The sequence below is a fragment of the Lagopus muta genome, chromosome 7 (assembly GCF_023343835.1).
Source record: "Lagopus muta isolate bLagMut1 chromosome 7, bLagMut1 primary, whole genome shotgun sequence".
Taxonomy (NCBI): domain Eukaryota; kingdom Metazoa; phylum Chordata; class Aves; order Galliformes; family Phasianidae; genus Lagopus; species Lagopus muta.
This window is the reverse complement of record NC_064439.1, coordinates 17,689,216-17,706,732: the sequence shown is the minus strand read 5'-3', so window position 1 is coordinate 17,706,732 and position 17,517 is coordinate 17,689,216. Positions and strand designations below refer to the sequence as shown.

General features: G+C 39.7%; 1 protein-coding gene across 5 annotated transcripts in view; it reads left to right on the top strand.

Annotated features, from left to right (window-relative positions):
* SPAG6 (sperm associated antigen 6) overlaps positions 1–15,466 on the top strand; it is a 39,162-nt gene extending 23,696 nt beyond the window's left edge. For 3 of the 5 annotated variants that reach the window (XM_048951435.1, XM_048951436.1, XM_048951437.1), the window contains 4 exons: positions 2,447–2,638; positions 3,812–3,928; positions 6,565–6,710; positions 8,877–12,182. In XM_048951435.1, coding sequence (XP_048807392.1) covers positions 2,447–2,638; positions 3,812–3,928; positions 6,565–6,710; positions 8,877–8,943 — 522 coding nt within the window. In that variant the 3' untranslated portion in view covers positions 8,944–12,182. The other 2 variants (XR_007378199.1, XM_048951438.1) reach the window with 2 other exon arrangements.
* The last annotated feature ends 2,051 nt before the right edge of the window (positions 15,467–17,517 follow it).

Genomic DNA, 17,517 nt, shown 5'->3' with positions numbered 1-17,517 from the left:
ATGGTAGCCTGATCAGAGTTGGTCCTTACCAAGCTGAACCTTTTATAAAATGACCTGGATGCATTTCTGAACATCTATTTGTATTCTACTACATTATTTTTCTGTGCTGCAATTGAATGAATACAAAAGTAAGTCAGGGAATTTCTATGGCCTGTTTCGTCTTAAAATGAATATTTGTGGCTACATCAAAACTCCTTCCGAAACAAGAATGTTTAATGGCAGATTCTTTATTGCACTAGCATGACTGTTAGAATAGTCTTGCAACTGAAATCTTCAGACTTGCAAAGACTTCAGTTTCTGAAATGTAGCATAGTTTGATTCAATTGTGCAAGTCATATTTCAAATGAGATAAGCTGAATGTTTTCAGGTTTAAATAAATTCTGCTGGGCATTGGGATAGAGAGATGATGTAGTAGGGATATTTGCAATATTTGCAATAGATGAAATTAGTGCCTGAGGTAATATTCTAATGTGAATGATGCTAATGACAGGAGGAAGTAATTTCACTGAGCACTGTTGGTCCGTTTTCATGCGGGCGGGTTGAGGGAGGTGATTCTCCCACTCTCATGAGACTCCACTGGCAGCAGTACTGTGTTCAGCTGTAGAGCCTTCAGCATGAAAAAGATACAGACCTGTTAGAGCAGCTTCAGAGGAGGCAATGAGGATGCTGAGAGGGCTGGAGCACCTCTCCTGTGAAGGCAGGCTGAGGGAGCTGGAATTGCTCGGGCAGATCTCGTTGCAGCCTTCCAGTACTTAAAGGGGTTCTAAAGGAAAGCTGGAGAGGGAATCTTTATCAAGGAGTGCAGTGATAAAACAAGTGGAAATGATTTTAAATTGAAAGAGTAGATTTAGATTTGATATTTGGGAGAAATTCTTTTCTCAGAGAGATGTGAGGTGCTGGCACAGCTGTGGATGCCCCACTCCTGGAGGTGTTCAAGGCCGGGTTGTGTGGGGTTTTGAGCAAGTGCACCTGCCCATGATAGGGAACTGGAGCTAGATTATCTTTAATATTCCTTCCAACCCAAATCATTCTACGGTTTAAAGTTTACCATGTGAATAGAGACAACCAAGCAATAAAAACTGAGGAATGGAAGTGTTTGCTGGTAGAAATGCAAGTTAAAAAATGAAAATTGTACAACATAACATCTGTATGTGCACAGAGAGGGTGGGTGTGATAAAAAAAAAAAAGCTCTTCTGCATTTGAAGACTGAAGAAACGGTCTTTTGGCTTGCTCTTTGTGGAGATCCACCTTTTGTGGGTACGCCCATGTTTCACCCCTATAAGGGATGCATAGTATGCTTCTGCTTTTAAATTCTTAATCATGATGAATCCAGGCTTATCTTCAAGAGGAACCACCTATGTGTTAAATTTCTGAAAAATAATGATTGCTACTGTAACTGAATGAGAGTGCAATAAGGTTTTGTATGGATCTGTGCAGACATCTGAAATGAAATATTTTAACAAATGATTCACAGAAGATCTGAATCCCATTTAAAAATATTTCCTTTAGGGGAAACTAAGCTTTTTTGAGAGATGCATAATGCAAAGGGTAATGCTTGGTAAACCGGGACCATTTAAAAGCTATACACCTAGGATGTTATAGCTGCATATGGCTGTACTAAGTGCTCGAAAAGATGAATATCAAAAAGTGGCTTAGTGGGTTGTACTGGACAGACACTTCAGTGTGGTCTTCTGCTGCAGCACTGTGAGGAAAGAGACACTCGAGTCCTTTGCTATATTAAGAAGTAGAAGGTGGAACACTGCTGGAACAAAAGTAGTGATTCTATCTGTATTGCAAGTGCATATTTTTCCATTGTCTGTGTTTGAGAAGGATCTTGAGAAAAACAAAGGGGATGCAGAAGAGGCCATAGATGATCCAGAGGATGGAAGAAAAAGGGCTTATAGTTAGAGATTTAGTAGCCTTGACCCACCTAAAGTACTGTGAAGTGGTGATATCTGTTGAAGCATCCTGGATGTAAAATACTGGCTACTGAACAGCTCCATAATTCTGTGGAGAAAGGATAAAGATTGAGACCCCTTATCCACAAGAACTTCAGTAACTGCTACAAGTGAGTGAGGTATTCTTCATCTCTTGATGTCTTCGCATCAAGCATTTAAACCTTTTTTGGAAGATACTGGATGCATCAAACATGAACTGCTCAACTCAAGCAGACTTTAGTCTTAGTACAGCCTGAATTGTGTGATGCATTCCTTTTTATCCCTTAAAGTCTGTTAGCTTAAATGGACACAATATTGAATCTGTTTCTCTCATTGTTTAAATTTGTAAAGATTTATTCAAAATTCTTGCTAGTCACCATGATGTAAAGACATGACAACAAATAGCAATCATTCTCTTCTAGCTTATATTATAGGAAGAGTGTAAATAGAGAAACATTTTCTAACAGTCTGTATCAGTTTAAAGGCAGTGCTTTTGGTTACTGCTACAGGGAATACCACCACTGTGTACCTGTTTGTTAGAAGAACATGAAGATCATATTAAGGCAGCAGCTGCGTGGGCCTTGGGACAGATTGGCAGACATTCTCCTGAGCATGCACGTGCAGTAGCAGTAACAAATGTGCTAACCACACTGCTTTCTATGTATATGGACACACGCAGTTCAGAAGATCTTCAGCTGAAAGCAAGTATATTCAAAGTATATGCAGTATGAGATATTCAATGTAACCACGTATCTAAGTGCTTAAAAACTATACATGGTATGTGTTTTTACTGATATTCAATAAGTTATGGATTTCCTGTGCCTGAAGGCTGTGTATCATTTATTAGGACTGATTGGCCCTAATGCATGGGTATGTGTATGGTGCATATGCAATCGTATGATACAGCCACAGCAGTGTAATCTTTCATTTTCTTCCTACTTTAGATCAGAGTTGTGTGTACTCACAAATACTGTTATGTCCTACAAGTGACTAATTGTCTACCTTTTTTTTCTCAAGTATGGGCTCTTGTATGAAGTGTTATAGAGCTCATAGTAGATTTGTTTACATTTTTTATTATTGTAATAAAACTGTAACAAGTACCCAAAGTACTCTTCTCTTGAAAACATGTGACTGTTCCTGTTTAGGGCCTTAATTCCATTGGAGCTAGTAAAGCTGGACTTTGATAAAGGGTAGTTTTGGGTGACAGTAAATGAACTGACTGAATAGCATAGTATGGCAGGATACGTTCTTCCAGGTAGTACTGTGCCTCTTTACAGTCCACCAAAGTACAACAAATCTCAGATCTGTAAGACAAGATGACAACTTCTGTATTGCTGTTTTCAGTGCTCGCAAAAATATCAAGACCAAATTAGCTGTACCTAGAATCTGACCCAGTGAGGCCGTTACTGCTTCTTGTAGCCAGCACTTTGTCTCACTGTCCCTGTTCCTTTCTGCCTGGATGGTAATGCACTTTGCTACCCCACACCAGCATGCTCTCCCAGTAAGCCACTTGTAAAATACAATCTTTTAAACTGTATTTTGATTTAGCTTTCTTATTATGTTGAAGTACTTCAATTTACTTAAAGGGTCGACTCATGCTTCCATTGTAGCCAAAGTCAAATTGCCATTACTTTGACCGTAGATAACTTAATAATAATATGATGCACCATAGGTTTTGAAGCTTAATAAATCTAAGTAGAAAATTGATTCTTCATTAAGTGACTTGATGGATATAATATTTTTTATTTAAAAAATGCACTTTGAGAATTCTGATCAATTTGCTTTTTTTGCTTAGACTTCAGAGATATGTTTCATGAATTCTTGTTGTTTTCATTGATGTCTCACTGTAGAAATTTTGTTTTGCATTTCAATAGACTAAAAGAGCCTTAAAGAGCATCCTTCAGAAATGCACTTATCTTCCAGCACTTGAACCATTGCTGCACGATGCCCCTCCCAACATTATGAAACACATTGTTGGGCAGTTTAGCAAGGTAAGAAAAGGCTCTGCTTGATGAGTGATCATTTTCCATTTATCAAGAAAGTTATCCTTCCAAATATGAAGCATATAGATGCTTCATATAGGTCTTAGTTGTTGTCTTAGGATCCTCAAGCTTCCCCTGTAGAAGCAGTTTGGAGCATTGTGATTTGTTGCCTGTTAAAGATGGATATGGTTTTATCTGGAACCTTCTATAGTTCATCCCAGGACAGTGGGTAAACAGTTAATTATAAGCAAGGTGTTTTTTTCTTCTTTGCCTCTTGAGATGAAGCAAAATAACTCACATGCGAATATTTTCACTGAGCCAAAGTATCACGTAAATCCCAGTTACATCTGTTTTAGACAAACTGCAAGCTGTCTGTCCAGGAGTGGCTTAAGTTGGATGTTTTACATTAGAGTATGAAGGCCTCACTATTCTTATCTCCATTAAAATTTTCAGTTGCTTATTGTTAATTACGTTATTGATTTAAGCACAACGTGTAAAGAGAAATGCGGTTTAATCAAAATGCAATCAAACTATTTCATTGCAATATCAAAATATTACATTTGCAATATAATGCAGTATAATCAAAATTCCAGTGTCTGATTTGATCACCAGCAATTGAAAGCCTTGTTTAGCTGTAGGCCTTTCTTTTGTGCAATACCGTGCAGTGTAATCTATTAGCAGGGGATACCAGATTCTCTTGGTGAGGTGTTTCTTTTTGGAAATGACCAAGCAAAGCACTTCTGATTAGCAATCAGTTCCTTTTATCAAAGATCTGGAAGTGCCACTGTTTGTAGTGTGTACTGGAGATTTAGTCAGAATCCAGTGCCTTTGCTTCTGTGTGCTGACTGGAACTGTTGAAGAGTTGAGTGCATAGTAATTGGTTACCCCGTGTATACATTTGAATGCTGTTTGCTGTTGAAGCGGTTTTGTACCCTTCATATCAGCTGATGTTTTGTTTAATTTTTCTTCTACACTGTATTAAACAAACTGTACTTGTCTAGCATTTGTTCTTCTAAAGTATACATTTAAAATTAAGTCCTTTGCACTAAAAGCTTTTTTCTCTCCAATACCATAACTTAGGAATTTCCTATTTTTAAACCTGAGATGCATTGGCTCTGTTGGCTCATTTATAGCACAGTAAAAGCTTTATTTCCAAGCTGTGCTTCAGGGTGGGATGCTGTGTGTTTTTGGTGCTGGACTGTGTCATTTTAGTATTGCCCTTTCCACGGTCTTTGCAATTCTGTGCTGTCTCAGTTTGGACTGGGAAGAGGGACACACTAGGTCTCCGAGGTGTAGTCTATCTTTAGAGCCTCTTCCAAGAGACTTTTCTGCTGTCTTATCCAGCCTGGGAACCACAGTGTGGAGGCAGAAGGCAGGGAAAGGGCCAGATCCTGTCTCCTTGCTAGTTGTTCCTTGGCAGTTCTTGTAGGAGGAATGTGGAAACAGCCACTTCGGAGTTCCCAGTTGTTCCCAGCACACAGCAGGGAGAAGTGTCTATGCAGCCTTGTGTTTTTCTTACCAGTCTTTTGCAGATTATTGCAGCTTAGAGGGACCAGAGGAGTGAAGGCTGTTTGCCTGTATGCCTGCCAGAAATCTCATCCTTATTTTCTTTCAGTCGTTTAGGCAATCCCTTCCTCCTTCAAGGCTCATGTTTTACACTGACACACAATCAAATTTATGGGCTTGATTTGTCCCATCAGTGTGAAGGCTTACAAAAATCTTTTGCCCCCATAGTATGTAGCTCTCAGAGTTGGCTTTAAACCTATCTGTTTTTGCTGACATTTACATCTTGGATTATCCTTTTTTTTTTTTTTTTTTTTTAAATTTATTTTTAAAATAATAATAATTATTATTCCTGCAGCCCTGTGGGCCTGCAGACTGCATGCTGTCGCTCTCCGTCGCCTGGCCCAGCCCCCACCTCCCTCTCTTTCGTCCTCTGGACGGAGCTGCATATTGGCATTACTCAGGGAGCGCAGAATGTATTGTCTGATCGTTTCTGCTTCTCATCCCCTTTGGCTGCAGAAACTTCACATTTTTGCTTTGTGTGTATATGTGTGTAAAAAGGCTTCCATGGCTACACAGTGTGTTGTAGGATTTTAATATCCAGGAATTTAATAGCAGCATGTAATGCTTCGAGGCTGCATTGTTCACTTGCAACAATTCTCAGTATTGTCTTCACGCAATAATCTATACTAGATCATTATAATGATATAAAATTCTGCTCTACAATTAAACTGTGGGAATTGACATAAAAGACCCGAATAACTTGGCTTAAGTGGAACAAATGCTGTTGTTATTCCATGTTAGTGTTCTGTTTTTATTATCTGTTTAATCTCCACAATCATCTTGTCTCTGTAGGGATAATTCAAGAAATATTATTTATGTAACGATAAATGTTCAATTCGCTATTTTTATCTGTGTTATGTATTAAAGTACATGTTAAATTATGCTTTAACAATAAAGGGCTGGTTTATGATACTTGCTGTATAACCGTGTTAAAATACAGAAGTCGTTACAGATGTTGTATCTCTAATGTGTTCCATTTTATCTGTCCTCTGAATTAAAACAAGTTAGCAATATTTGAGGCTAGTAGCACAGAGGTTGCTTTAATAGAGTACATATTTTTAATGTACTTCTCTATGTAGGTGCTACCACATGACAGTAAAGCACGTCGTCTCTTTGTAACAACTGGTGGGCTTAAAAAGGTTCAAGAAATAAAAGCAGAACCTGGGTCACTTCTTCAGGAGTATATCAACACTATTAACAACTGCTACCCAGAGGAAATAGTAAGGTAGGGAAAATTAAAAAAGAATGCACATGTATAACATGAAATGTTCGTAATGGAAGCAGCACAAAATGAGGATTTAAAATGTTAATTGAACTCCCACATGATTTTAGTTTTCAATAGAACAGTGTAGCATTTGGTTAAATGTCCTAGTGGTATGCACAAATGTTAGAGATATACTTCTGAGCACTTTCTATTTTCTGATTGGTTTTGGAATTAGGTTTCTTTGTCTGTAAACAAAGCCCAAATAATGAGGCTGGTGCAGGAAATGGGGAAGAAGAGTCAGTCCTGCACTACCCAGCCAAACTCTGAGGCTTCAGCACAGTCACTCAGAGATATAAATACCTATGGCAAGTTTCGTTTATCTTAGTAACTTATGTTTGGTTTCTCAGATATCAGTGAATTTTTGCTTACACCCTTAACTTCCCTAAGAGCCTGGCTAAATACTAGAATATTCAGATGCTCCTTTGAAACTTTGTCTGATGTACAGAGGGTCCAGAGGCTCTCCTACAGTTGCTCTGTCCGCAGCTGCCCTTCCTCCCCCAGCCTCATCATGAGGCTTAAGTGAAATATAAAAGGACCATACACCAGCTGTCTGCACCAAGTTGAACTTTGCCCTTAATGAATACAGAAACACTATTAAATAGCTTACAGTCAAAATGTCACTATCCTAAATTGTAATAAGGAGGTAAATGCCCCCCTAGATTCTAGATATCCATTCACCAGTCCTTCACTCCATCAACACATCAAAAGGATGTCGTACTCATGCACTCCCTCTACAGGCTCTGAAAATCTGCATCATCAATTTTAATTACAGCAAAGGAGATCTTTAGCTAGTAGTAGCTACAGTCATGCAAAACGGAGCCCTGTTGTCTCCATGAGGAAAAGCCAGTAGCTATCAAACGGGTAAAAGTGAAATCATAAAGGAACTTTATTCTGCAGCTACTGATACTTCGGAGCAAAAGAGGATGTTTATACGTCTCTGGACATAATCAATGTTTCCTTGTCCAACTATTTTATTTTTATGTAAATGAAACAAAATTACTCGCGTAGACTGGGACATAACAAAGAAAAGGGCCTTTCCAACATCTCTTGCGTGCATCTTGATGCTAATGGATGGTGGTTTCTGCTGCCCAAGCCACAGCTGCTACAATAGACATCAGCTCTGGGGTTGTTTTGGAGCCCTATTATTTCAAGCTGTTTGCAGCCCGTGTATGATAACAGCACACTGACAAGTTACCTGTACGGTTGGAGAACTAACTTGAGTTCTTTTAAAATTTTAATAAGTTTCATTGTACAGAATCATCCAGGAAGTCAGCAAGTTCAATGGATCTTTGTTTAATGTGAATGCGTTGGAGTTTTTTCACTTAAGTACATTTCAGGCATATAGTGCATGGAAATGTTCCTTTGTCCTTGTAGTTAAAGCTTCCAGGGTTCAGAGGTGGCAATTTAACATGTCTGCAAAACAAGAAATGTACTGTGATTTATGTTTGTAGAGTAACATAGTAATAATTTTCACAGATTCTTAACCTGGAAAACAAGAACTAAATGCTGCTTTGATGATCCTTGCATACTAGGAGGCATGTAGTTGGCCATTGTGGAAAACTGAGTGACAGCAGGACAGTAATGGCACCACAGCATTCTTCTTTCATGAGAACTTACTGGATAATCTCTGTAACAGACAGAAAGTCATTGTGATTTTTTTTGTTGTTGTTATTCCATAATGCCTCTTGAAGTGATGTAGACTTCACATTGGCTTTGGTGTGTGTGGTTATGTTTCACAAACAGCGGTAGACTGTTGCTGTCTGTTAGCCTATGGTTCTGTGTAAACTCATGCCGTGTGATTAAAGGCCATCATTTCAACAGAAGTTAACATCTACACTTCCCAGAAACGGCAATGCTTATGGCTGCTGAACTGTCCAAAAACCAGTCACTTACCTATACGCCCTAAAAGAAGCCAAATATTTTTTGAAAACCTGACTTCCAAGTATAAATGATTCCGTAAGTTGAAAAGCAAGCTCTTACAGCGCTGTCAGAGAATAACGGTAAAATTCCTTGACCACTATTTAATGCCACGACTTTTTCCTGATCGATAGAAATATGAATAGTTTCATTACTTGGCACAGAACATGCTTTGTAGTCTAATGCACAAACAATATGTTTCTCTTTCAGGTATTATTCCCCTGGATATTCTGAGATGCTTCTGGAACGGGTGGAAAATTACCAACCAGTTTTATAAACTTCAATTTTTATTAGAGCTGTATTTCACGTTTACGCTTTTATGACTGTAATACAAATACAGCTGCTGAAACTCTTGTTAGGTTCTGAAATCTACTTCTACTGTTTGAACCACAGCAAGACCTCAGTATTTCCAACAAGCTGTGTTTTGTTCTTTATAGAAATGTTGCTAAGTTTTTGTTCCTATTTGTTTTTCTCTAACTTTATGACCAGACGCTGCAGCATATATCAGTGGAATTTCATGCGAGGGTGTTGATTTATCACAGAAGCTTTTTTAGAATCAGTCATTTCCTTTTCCTTCCACAAGAAAGGTTTGTTATTATCTCATTCAAATTTTATCCTTCTCAGCACTTTATCAATTTTCCCCCTTTTGTCTTTGCATATTGTTTAGAGCTTCCCAAGCTTGATGAGGGGGAGGAAAACGATATCCCCTCTGCCTTTTCTAATTATAGAATTCATTCTATGCTGAGATTTTTTTTTCCCACCACTACCTTTCGGAAAGTGATGTGATTTTTGCATCCCCAAACACATTAGTAGCTGCTAAAAAGAGAAGTAATCAGATCTGATGATGATAAAAGGGCTGTATTCTGCATGCTACAATAGTGTCATGATCCTGGCATGCTAAATAGTACATCTGCAAAATTCCTCCTAATTAAGGCAAGATTTGCTGTGGAGGGAAGCAGCAATACATTATTTGGTGTGCTTATGTGTCGTTGTTCCTATCGGAAAGGATAGAGTGAACTCAGACTTCCCACAGGTACAAAAGGAGAGCAAGGACTCTGAGGTTCTGCCCCATTTGGGTCTGCAGTACCTGGGCCTCTTAGGAAGAGAGGAAAATTGTTTGGCTTCAGGAATGCTATTAGCAAAGTTATGAGCACATCCAGAGGAGAACTGAGGCTATTTGAGTCTCACTGAATTGAGTGGTGGGACTAAGACTGCTCAGTACTTTCTCTTCAAAAGATGAAGCTACTGCAGAATTGGGTTGAAACACATTTGGAACTTAGTCTTGAACTTGCAAATCATGTTGGCATGGAGATTATTGTAGGTATGAGCTTTGTTGTATACAACATCCTGAAAATACTTTTGCCCTCTTAGGTAGAGTAAAAAGACTTTCTACATTCTACTTTGCTGTGTACTGTAGCAACAGGGAACAGCATACAACCCTACAGTATTCACCAAGTAATAGGTAATTGTCATTCATCATTTTTTGTTCTTCTAGCCATTTTCCTCTTCCAAGTATGCAGCAGGTTCTTTTGTTTGTTTGTTTGCTTTTCTTCTTTTCTTTTTCTTTCCCAGGGATTAGTATGCAGTGTTTCTGGGGTGGGATGTCGAAATTCTGGCAGCTGCAAGGGAATACAATACTTGAAAACCCCTGCAGGAGAAACTTGTCTACTTTCTTAAACATATTAGCTGAATGAGTTTATAAAACAGGGATAGCATCTTCTGTTACTTGTAAAACAGGAGCAAAATCCTAATGCAGTTGGAAATGATTTAGAGTGAGTTTTCCTTGCCAAATTCCAAATTACCATGTTCTTGTCAGCATTTTTTTCATTGGTTCACGGAAACACTGGTGGGCTATCTTCTGCTAAGGTTTACTTCTACAGAGGGCTGTGCTCCTGGTGTGAGGCACTTGGTGCTCTCGGACTAGTTTGAGGAGAAGCAGTGGCTGCTCAATAGCTGGCTGTATAGAGCATAACTGAGATGGAAACTGTTGGTGTCATGACTGCTGATATATAAACCACACCAGCTGGGTTCTTGCCTTAGCCTGCATCAGAATGAACAGCTTTGGAACTGACTAACCTTTTCCTTTTCGGTATTCATATTTTGACATTAATAATGTTACGACACTGGTGGGAAAAAAATCATTAGGTACATTAAGAAGATTGTTGTAACACTCAATGAATTTTCTTAAATGCGTTACGGATATTTAAAAATCAAATCTTACACATTCTTTGAAAGAAAATGTCATGCAAGGACTTCCAGAGAATCCTGAAGGATCTGATGGCTTTGTTTTCCCTAGCAGGGGAGAAATACTGCAGAAGGCTGAATGCAGTGCAGCTGGGAGGGCGGGTTGGCATTCAGATGTGTACCCATAGCTGCATCAGATGTTTGGGTGCACGTGCACAGCACATGATGCTAATGGGTGTGTTTTTTGTGGAAAGAGCATAGAGGCTTCAGTTCCCTGACAAATATGTTACACCATAATGATTCCACTGCGTTAAATTTCAGTGCCTAAACCCTTTGTCCAACGTCTTCTCACATTTTTTTCTGATTCCTGACAATGGAAATGATTGCAAAAGGCAAACCTTCAAAGCAGACTGATTGTGCAGTGCACAGTCTCAATCAGACCTAGCATGAATCCCTCTTTACGCCAGTTATGCAGTTCTGTCCCAGGCCAGAGGAGCTGTAAGGCCTCTTGTCGCAGGTCTCCCTCTCTGGTGATGCCACATCCCATTTGGCCCTGGCCAAGCCAAGATCCCTCTTTGGAGAAGCCCTCAGCTCTCCTTTGCTGGCAGGCTGCTTCCGTGCATGGTGGTACACCTGGGGCTGGAGGCTTCCCAGGCAGTACACATCTGCATAAGGCAGATTGAGGCCTTTCCTGCAGAATTATCACTAATTTGTGGTTTAGGCTTTCTTTACTAGAGCAAGAGTTGCTTTTTTTTTTTTTTTTTCTTTTTTTTTTTTTCTTGGAGTGTTTCACAGGCTCTGATGTACAGTGATTCTGTTCTATCCTCTTGTTTGTCTTAAGTCATCATCTAAAACTATATTAATGTGTGTAATTGCTACTCTGGCAAGCTTCAAGTGTGTACCATTCGTCTCAATTTCATAGAATAAAATGTAGATTTGCATTTTAATTTGTTGTGTAAATGCTGTTTTCATGCTAGTCTGTGACTGTGATGTTAAAGAAAATGAAGAACAGACTCATTTTGCAGCTGAGCCTGACACCACCTCTGGGCGTTTGTCTCAGCATACCACTCAGCAGTGCCTAAATTTCTCCTTCTGAGCTTAGAGACACACAAAGATTTTAAGTAAGAGTCTCTCTGGCAGAGGTAGCTTATTAAGACACACAAAGAAAATTAAGCTAGTGCTTTGGCAGAAGTAAATGTAAGCAGAGACAGCCCTTAAATCATTTTGCCAGTTGCTTTGACTGCAGCATGGGGACTTTTGAACCTCAGTCTTTAAAGGTCTTCTCTGGGGGCCCAAGCTATGATTTTTGTCTACATTACTATATCTATTATTACATCTACAGATGTAAACTACGGCCTCAAAAGAACATGTGGATGTGTAAAACTTGACTATATTTCATTCAGTGGGTGGATTAACTGGCCTACAAAAGCTCCATTCTTTATCTGAATGACTGGAAACCAAGAGGATCTGCAAAGGGGAAATTCAAGGAGTTCAACTGTTATGCACATAATATGTTCTGCATTTCCAGAGGGATTTACTAAGCCATTGTTTTGTCTCATCTGAAGTGATCAATCTGCTGTAGAGCTGCACCTTAACAAACAAACGAACAAAATGCTGAAGGAGCTGAATGGAACCGGTGAAAGAACAAGTGAATCTCCTTTTACAAAGTAAAGCATAAAGTTACTGCAATTAAGGAAGCTGATGGTGTGTGTGAATATTCTCAGTATTCTTGATTTGGTGTTGTGGGTTGTGAATAACTTGGCCAGAAGGGAGCTTTAGGCATGGAGGATGCCGTGGTGATGTCCATAGCTTCTGGTGTAAGCTGGAGTTCCCTGATTTCTGGGCATGCCGGAGGTGGCTGACTGCAGTCCTTTACTGCGAGAAGTCCAAAAGTATGCTTGCCTCAGTGTCTTCCTGCTCAGAGTCCACTACTTTGGTTGCTAGAATTTTAGATCTCAGTATGTGACCGGGATAGAAAGGAAATGCAGAGTAGCACTAGACTGCAAAGCTTGCACTTGCACTTCTTGACCTGCCATAAGACTGCTTTAATGGTCCTGGTATTCCATCTCCCTGCGCGTTGTCTTCAGCTGTGGAGTATAACATGTTAATTTGCATAAGCGCTCACGTAAGAGGTTGGTGCAGCAGGACTTAAATGCCATATTCCTTTCTGAACACAGTATTAATTATATTGTTCAAGAACCTTCAAAAATTTACCTAAGATACTTTTGAGATGCTAATTGTAGAGTTTGAGTCGAACTAAAAATCAGTGGATTCTGTGAGTTTCCTCACCTGACACAAACTGAAGGAATCTCAGAGAAGGAGGAAATTACAATGTCTCTCATGACTGCACTAAAACTATTGATGTCATTTTGTATAATGCTGAACTGTTAATATTGATATTACTATGCTACATTCTGCAGTCAGCTCTATAATTTAGCTAGTGAAAATACTAATTACGTTATTACTGCTGTACTGTATTTCTAGATACTGCACAAAAGACTGATTTAGAAAATACAGGCAATTCCAAAGCAAATTTTGGTGAGTAGAATGCCTTTTAAACCAAAAAATTGTGCTGTTGTTGGCTTTCACAAGAAGTTGCTCTTACAGAAGTTGAACATGTCTTAGGTTTTCACGTTCCCTCCTGCTCAGAGGTCCGGCCACGAGGTGAGCTCAATGCTCAGCGCAGTGCTGAGAACCATCACATCTGCTGTCTGTTGTAGAAACTGGTTGTGTTCCCTGTGAGGCATCAGCAGGCTGTGGAGAGGAACAGTGTGAGTGTGGCATCATCTAATGGCATCATCCCAATGGATTTCAAAAGAGATTTTGATGGCTTACTTTTTCTCCATAAAAATATGCTTGTTTCTAATGCTAATTCCTACCCCCAAATTGAGTTAAAGGACAGGTACTTTGCTCCTTCGATCGCAAAGCCAACTAAAGGTAGGGAAAAATTGTGATAATATCTTCCTCTAAATCAAAGCTCTTGATTATTTTTGTGACAAAATAGGTGATAAAACTCCTCCTGACCCCATGACAAGATCTGTGCCTTTTGCTCCCTGTGGAAAGTTTCGTCTCCGTAGCTACAGGCTGGTGATGCGTTTTTTCCCTGTTGTCTTGTTTATAATTAGGTCTGATGTCCGCTGTGCATGTTCACCTTTAAATATTAGGTCAGTGTTAAAGCCATTATCAATCTAAAACGTTGGTCTGTTACCAGGATTCAGCTTTTGTTGCCCCACAGTGCTATAATTATATTACCGTCTATTGTTAAAAATTAATAATATGCAGCATAGAGGTCTGATGGAATCATGTTAATGAGAACACTGAAGCTTCATTGACTTGCAATATCATTAGAGCTCTGAGACAGGTTTATAGCCTTGTGCAAAGTATATTTGTGTTGCTTTAGACACAGTATTTATTTGGTCACACCCAGCCAAATGTTTCCTTACTAAATTAAAATAAATGCTGGTAAGTTCAATGAGCTACAAAGATATATAGTATAACTTCAGGTTCTCAAGTCACAGAAAATGAGCCCTAGCAATGGAAATCGGTAGAGGGTCAAAAATGATGGATATACAAGAGTGAATATGAACAAAGAGGGAAGGGAGTTTACAGAGTTGAGGGAAGCTGGGTTGTTTTTTTTATGACTCAAGCAGTGTATAAAATTTGAAAGAACATCACCCATTTAAGGTCTGTTCTGATGTTTGTGTATACACGTGCATACTCATTTACAAGCACAATTGATAATCATAATTAATTGAGTTGTAATTGTTAGGATTTCTATCTTCGCTCTCAAGAGGCTTGCCCCTGTAAAGCATCGTTAGTGGCTGAGGGGAGCAGGTCACTGGCAGACCCTCTGCTCACTAATGTGGGTTTTGTGGGACTGATCCCCACAGAGGCATAGGCCTTTGTGTATATGCCTTTGTGTATAGGCCTGCCCACCTGCGATGGGCAGGGTTCGGAGAGACCAGGCTCCTTGCCTACTGTCACAAGCAGAGGGATGGAGCTGAAAGATAGATAAGGCTGTCCGTTTATACAGCTTGCACCTACAGGGATGAGGGAGGCATAGATTCTGCTCTGCTTCTCTATCCAGCATCCAGGAGAGCACCACCCTCATTTGTTTGGGTCTGGCACATGGGGGGCTTCCTCCTCCTCCTCGGTGTGTCCCAGAGCGTTGTGTGAGTGTTCAGAAGAGCTCTGAAACTGAAAGCCAGTATGAATGCTGTGTTATTACTGTTTGCAACGTGATCAGTGTGTAGCTGACCTTAATTCATTTTTGTGTGGTAGTACTCTTGTTTAAAGTGGAGACATTTGCAAGGGCATGAAACCTGGCCTTCACCCTGAAATGTGAGCTCCATTTGGACCTTCTCCCTATATTTATGCATCTCTGTTATCACACATGATCTACTAGTAACAAAATCTGTTGTAACTTTGTCATTGACTTGAATTATCATGAGGTCATGGATCCTTTAGGTCTTACCTTCCCCCTAAGTGTTTTTTAAATCCCGATGTTGTGTTTATGTGCTGTAGTCGTGCAATGGGAACGTCTGGTAAACTCACAGCTTAATTTACAATGGAAGAATGCTTTAGCAGCTGTTTTATAACAGTTGAACTACTCTGACTTAAATGACTGTTCTTAAGAGATTAAAAACTGATTGAAAAGGTGAAAAAGTCCAGGACTGTCTTCTCTCTTTCTCTCTCTTTGCATTTCATGTGTTTATTTTTAAAGTCATCTTTGAAACTGCTTTATAAATGGTTTGAGTTCCTCTGCATAATTTAGATGGGAGAGAATGCCAGTTAGCTGGGACTTGTTTTCTGACCACTCGAGAAAAAGGAGTTTTTTATCCTCTTGAACATCATCTGGAGCTATAATAAAATGTGCTCTCAGCTGGATTCCTTCTGTGTGCAAATAGAGCTACATCACTGCACACACACCTAAAGGAAGGACACAGAACCACAAAAGCAATCTGAAATCTGGATTTTGCCAGCTCCTCAGAGACCACAAGTAATTTTCTGTAGTCTTCATGAAAATTATTTGAATTTTGAAGGAACGATATACCTCTCCCTTCCCCCCAGCCTGAGTAGGACCAAAGCTGGAGATCCTTTTCTATACAGCAGTCACCTGATGGGGTCAGTGTGAAAAACCCTAGCAAATAGTTACTGAACTAATTTAAAAATCCATGAAACAAAAGAAGTAAATGAGAAAAATTCAATAGTAGGATCACATTAAAAAAAAAAACCCAAACAAATGCTAATTAAACTTCAGTTGAATTTTCAATCCAATCTGTTGCAGATGAATGAAATGTGGTACTGGTGTGGTTGGATCCTGGGGTGAGAGGCACATGAAGAATCCACACAAGAAGGATGTCAGCTAACTGGTGCTGCAGACGGGCCGTTCTGTTTGTATGGCAGCCGATCCTGCAAACCCCCAGCCAGGAAGAGCTTTTGTTGATGTGAGGGTGCCTGTGTGCTGCAGGGATGGTTCCCGGGCATATGGCAGTCAGATGAGGGCGGCAGCTCCCGCGATGTGCTGTGAGCTGGTGGAATCGTCAGATGACAGAACTCGGCAACTTCACACGAGTGCAATGTAATCTGAAGCCATTCTGCAGGGAAACTGTAGACAGCAAGTAAAATTTTGGAGCCTGATATAAATTCCATCCCGTTTAACTGCCATCGGTTTTACTGCTGCAGATTAGCAAACCATTGTTTCATGGTATAATTGAAAAACTCCTCATTAGAGAAGCATTTTCCATAGCCCCCAGACACATGGCTTTAAGGCCTTAGCTGTCTTCTGTAGCCATGTCGTTGTGCCCTGAGCTGGACCATTTGCTTCGTTCCCTTTCTCCCACTAATGAAATAGTGGCTCAGTTGCTTTCTTCTGGATTTCCTTCATCTTCTCCCTCTCTCTCTTTTTTTTTATTTTTAAATTCTTCTAATTATTTTGATTAGTTCATTTACTTAAATTCATTGATGTGTGTATGTCCTACATGATTTTATCCTTGCAAAGGATGCAAAGCTCTCTTTTAGCTCCTTCTCAATGTTTTTCTAGACCTCAAGCACTCTCAGTTACTTGCTTTGGAAAATGTCCTCACATGCTTCCAGGTTGTGATGCATTTTTATAATTTGCCTTGTTTTTATTCATTTGGCTAATTGCACTTCAGATTTTCTTTAGCCCTCCTAAATTACATATCTTCCTTGTCAGAGTTCGTGCTCCTTTGGATTGATGATGCTTTTCTAAGGATAGTTACTCAGTCCTGGCAGCCAGTTGTTGCTGTGACAGTCGGCTGATGTATGCCTTGAAGTGAATGCACATAACTGCATGTTAAATGCTAACAGTGTAGTGACAAGGACAACCCATTTTTTAAATGGCTTTAAAAAAAAACAAACCCAAATGTGGAGTTAAAAATAATAAAAATAAAAAAATTGAAAAGCAGCACACCCAAACCGAGAAGCAGGCATGCTTGAGATGAGCCACACAGTGTGATTTAATTAGCTCCCTGTAAAATCTCAAAGTAAATCTCTTCAGTGAAAGATTTCAGGAGCAGAGGAAAATGTCAGAGGCCCGACGTTGTCCTGTGGATAGGAAATGTTGCGTGAGGGTCCCTGCACGACTTGTGCTGGTTTGTATCCCAGGACAGGGTTCGTGGTGCAAATGTAGCTCCTCCAGCAAGGC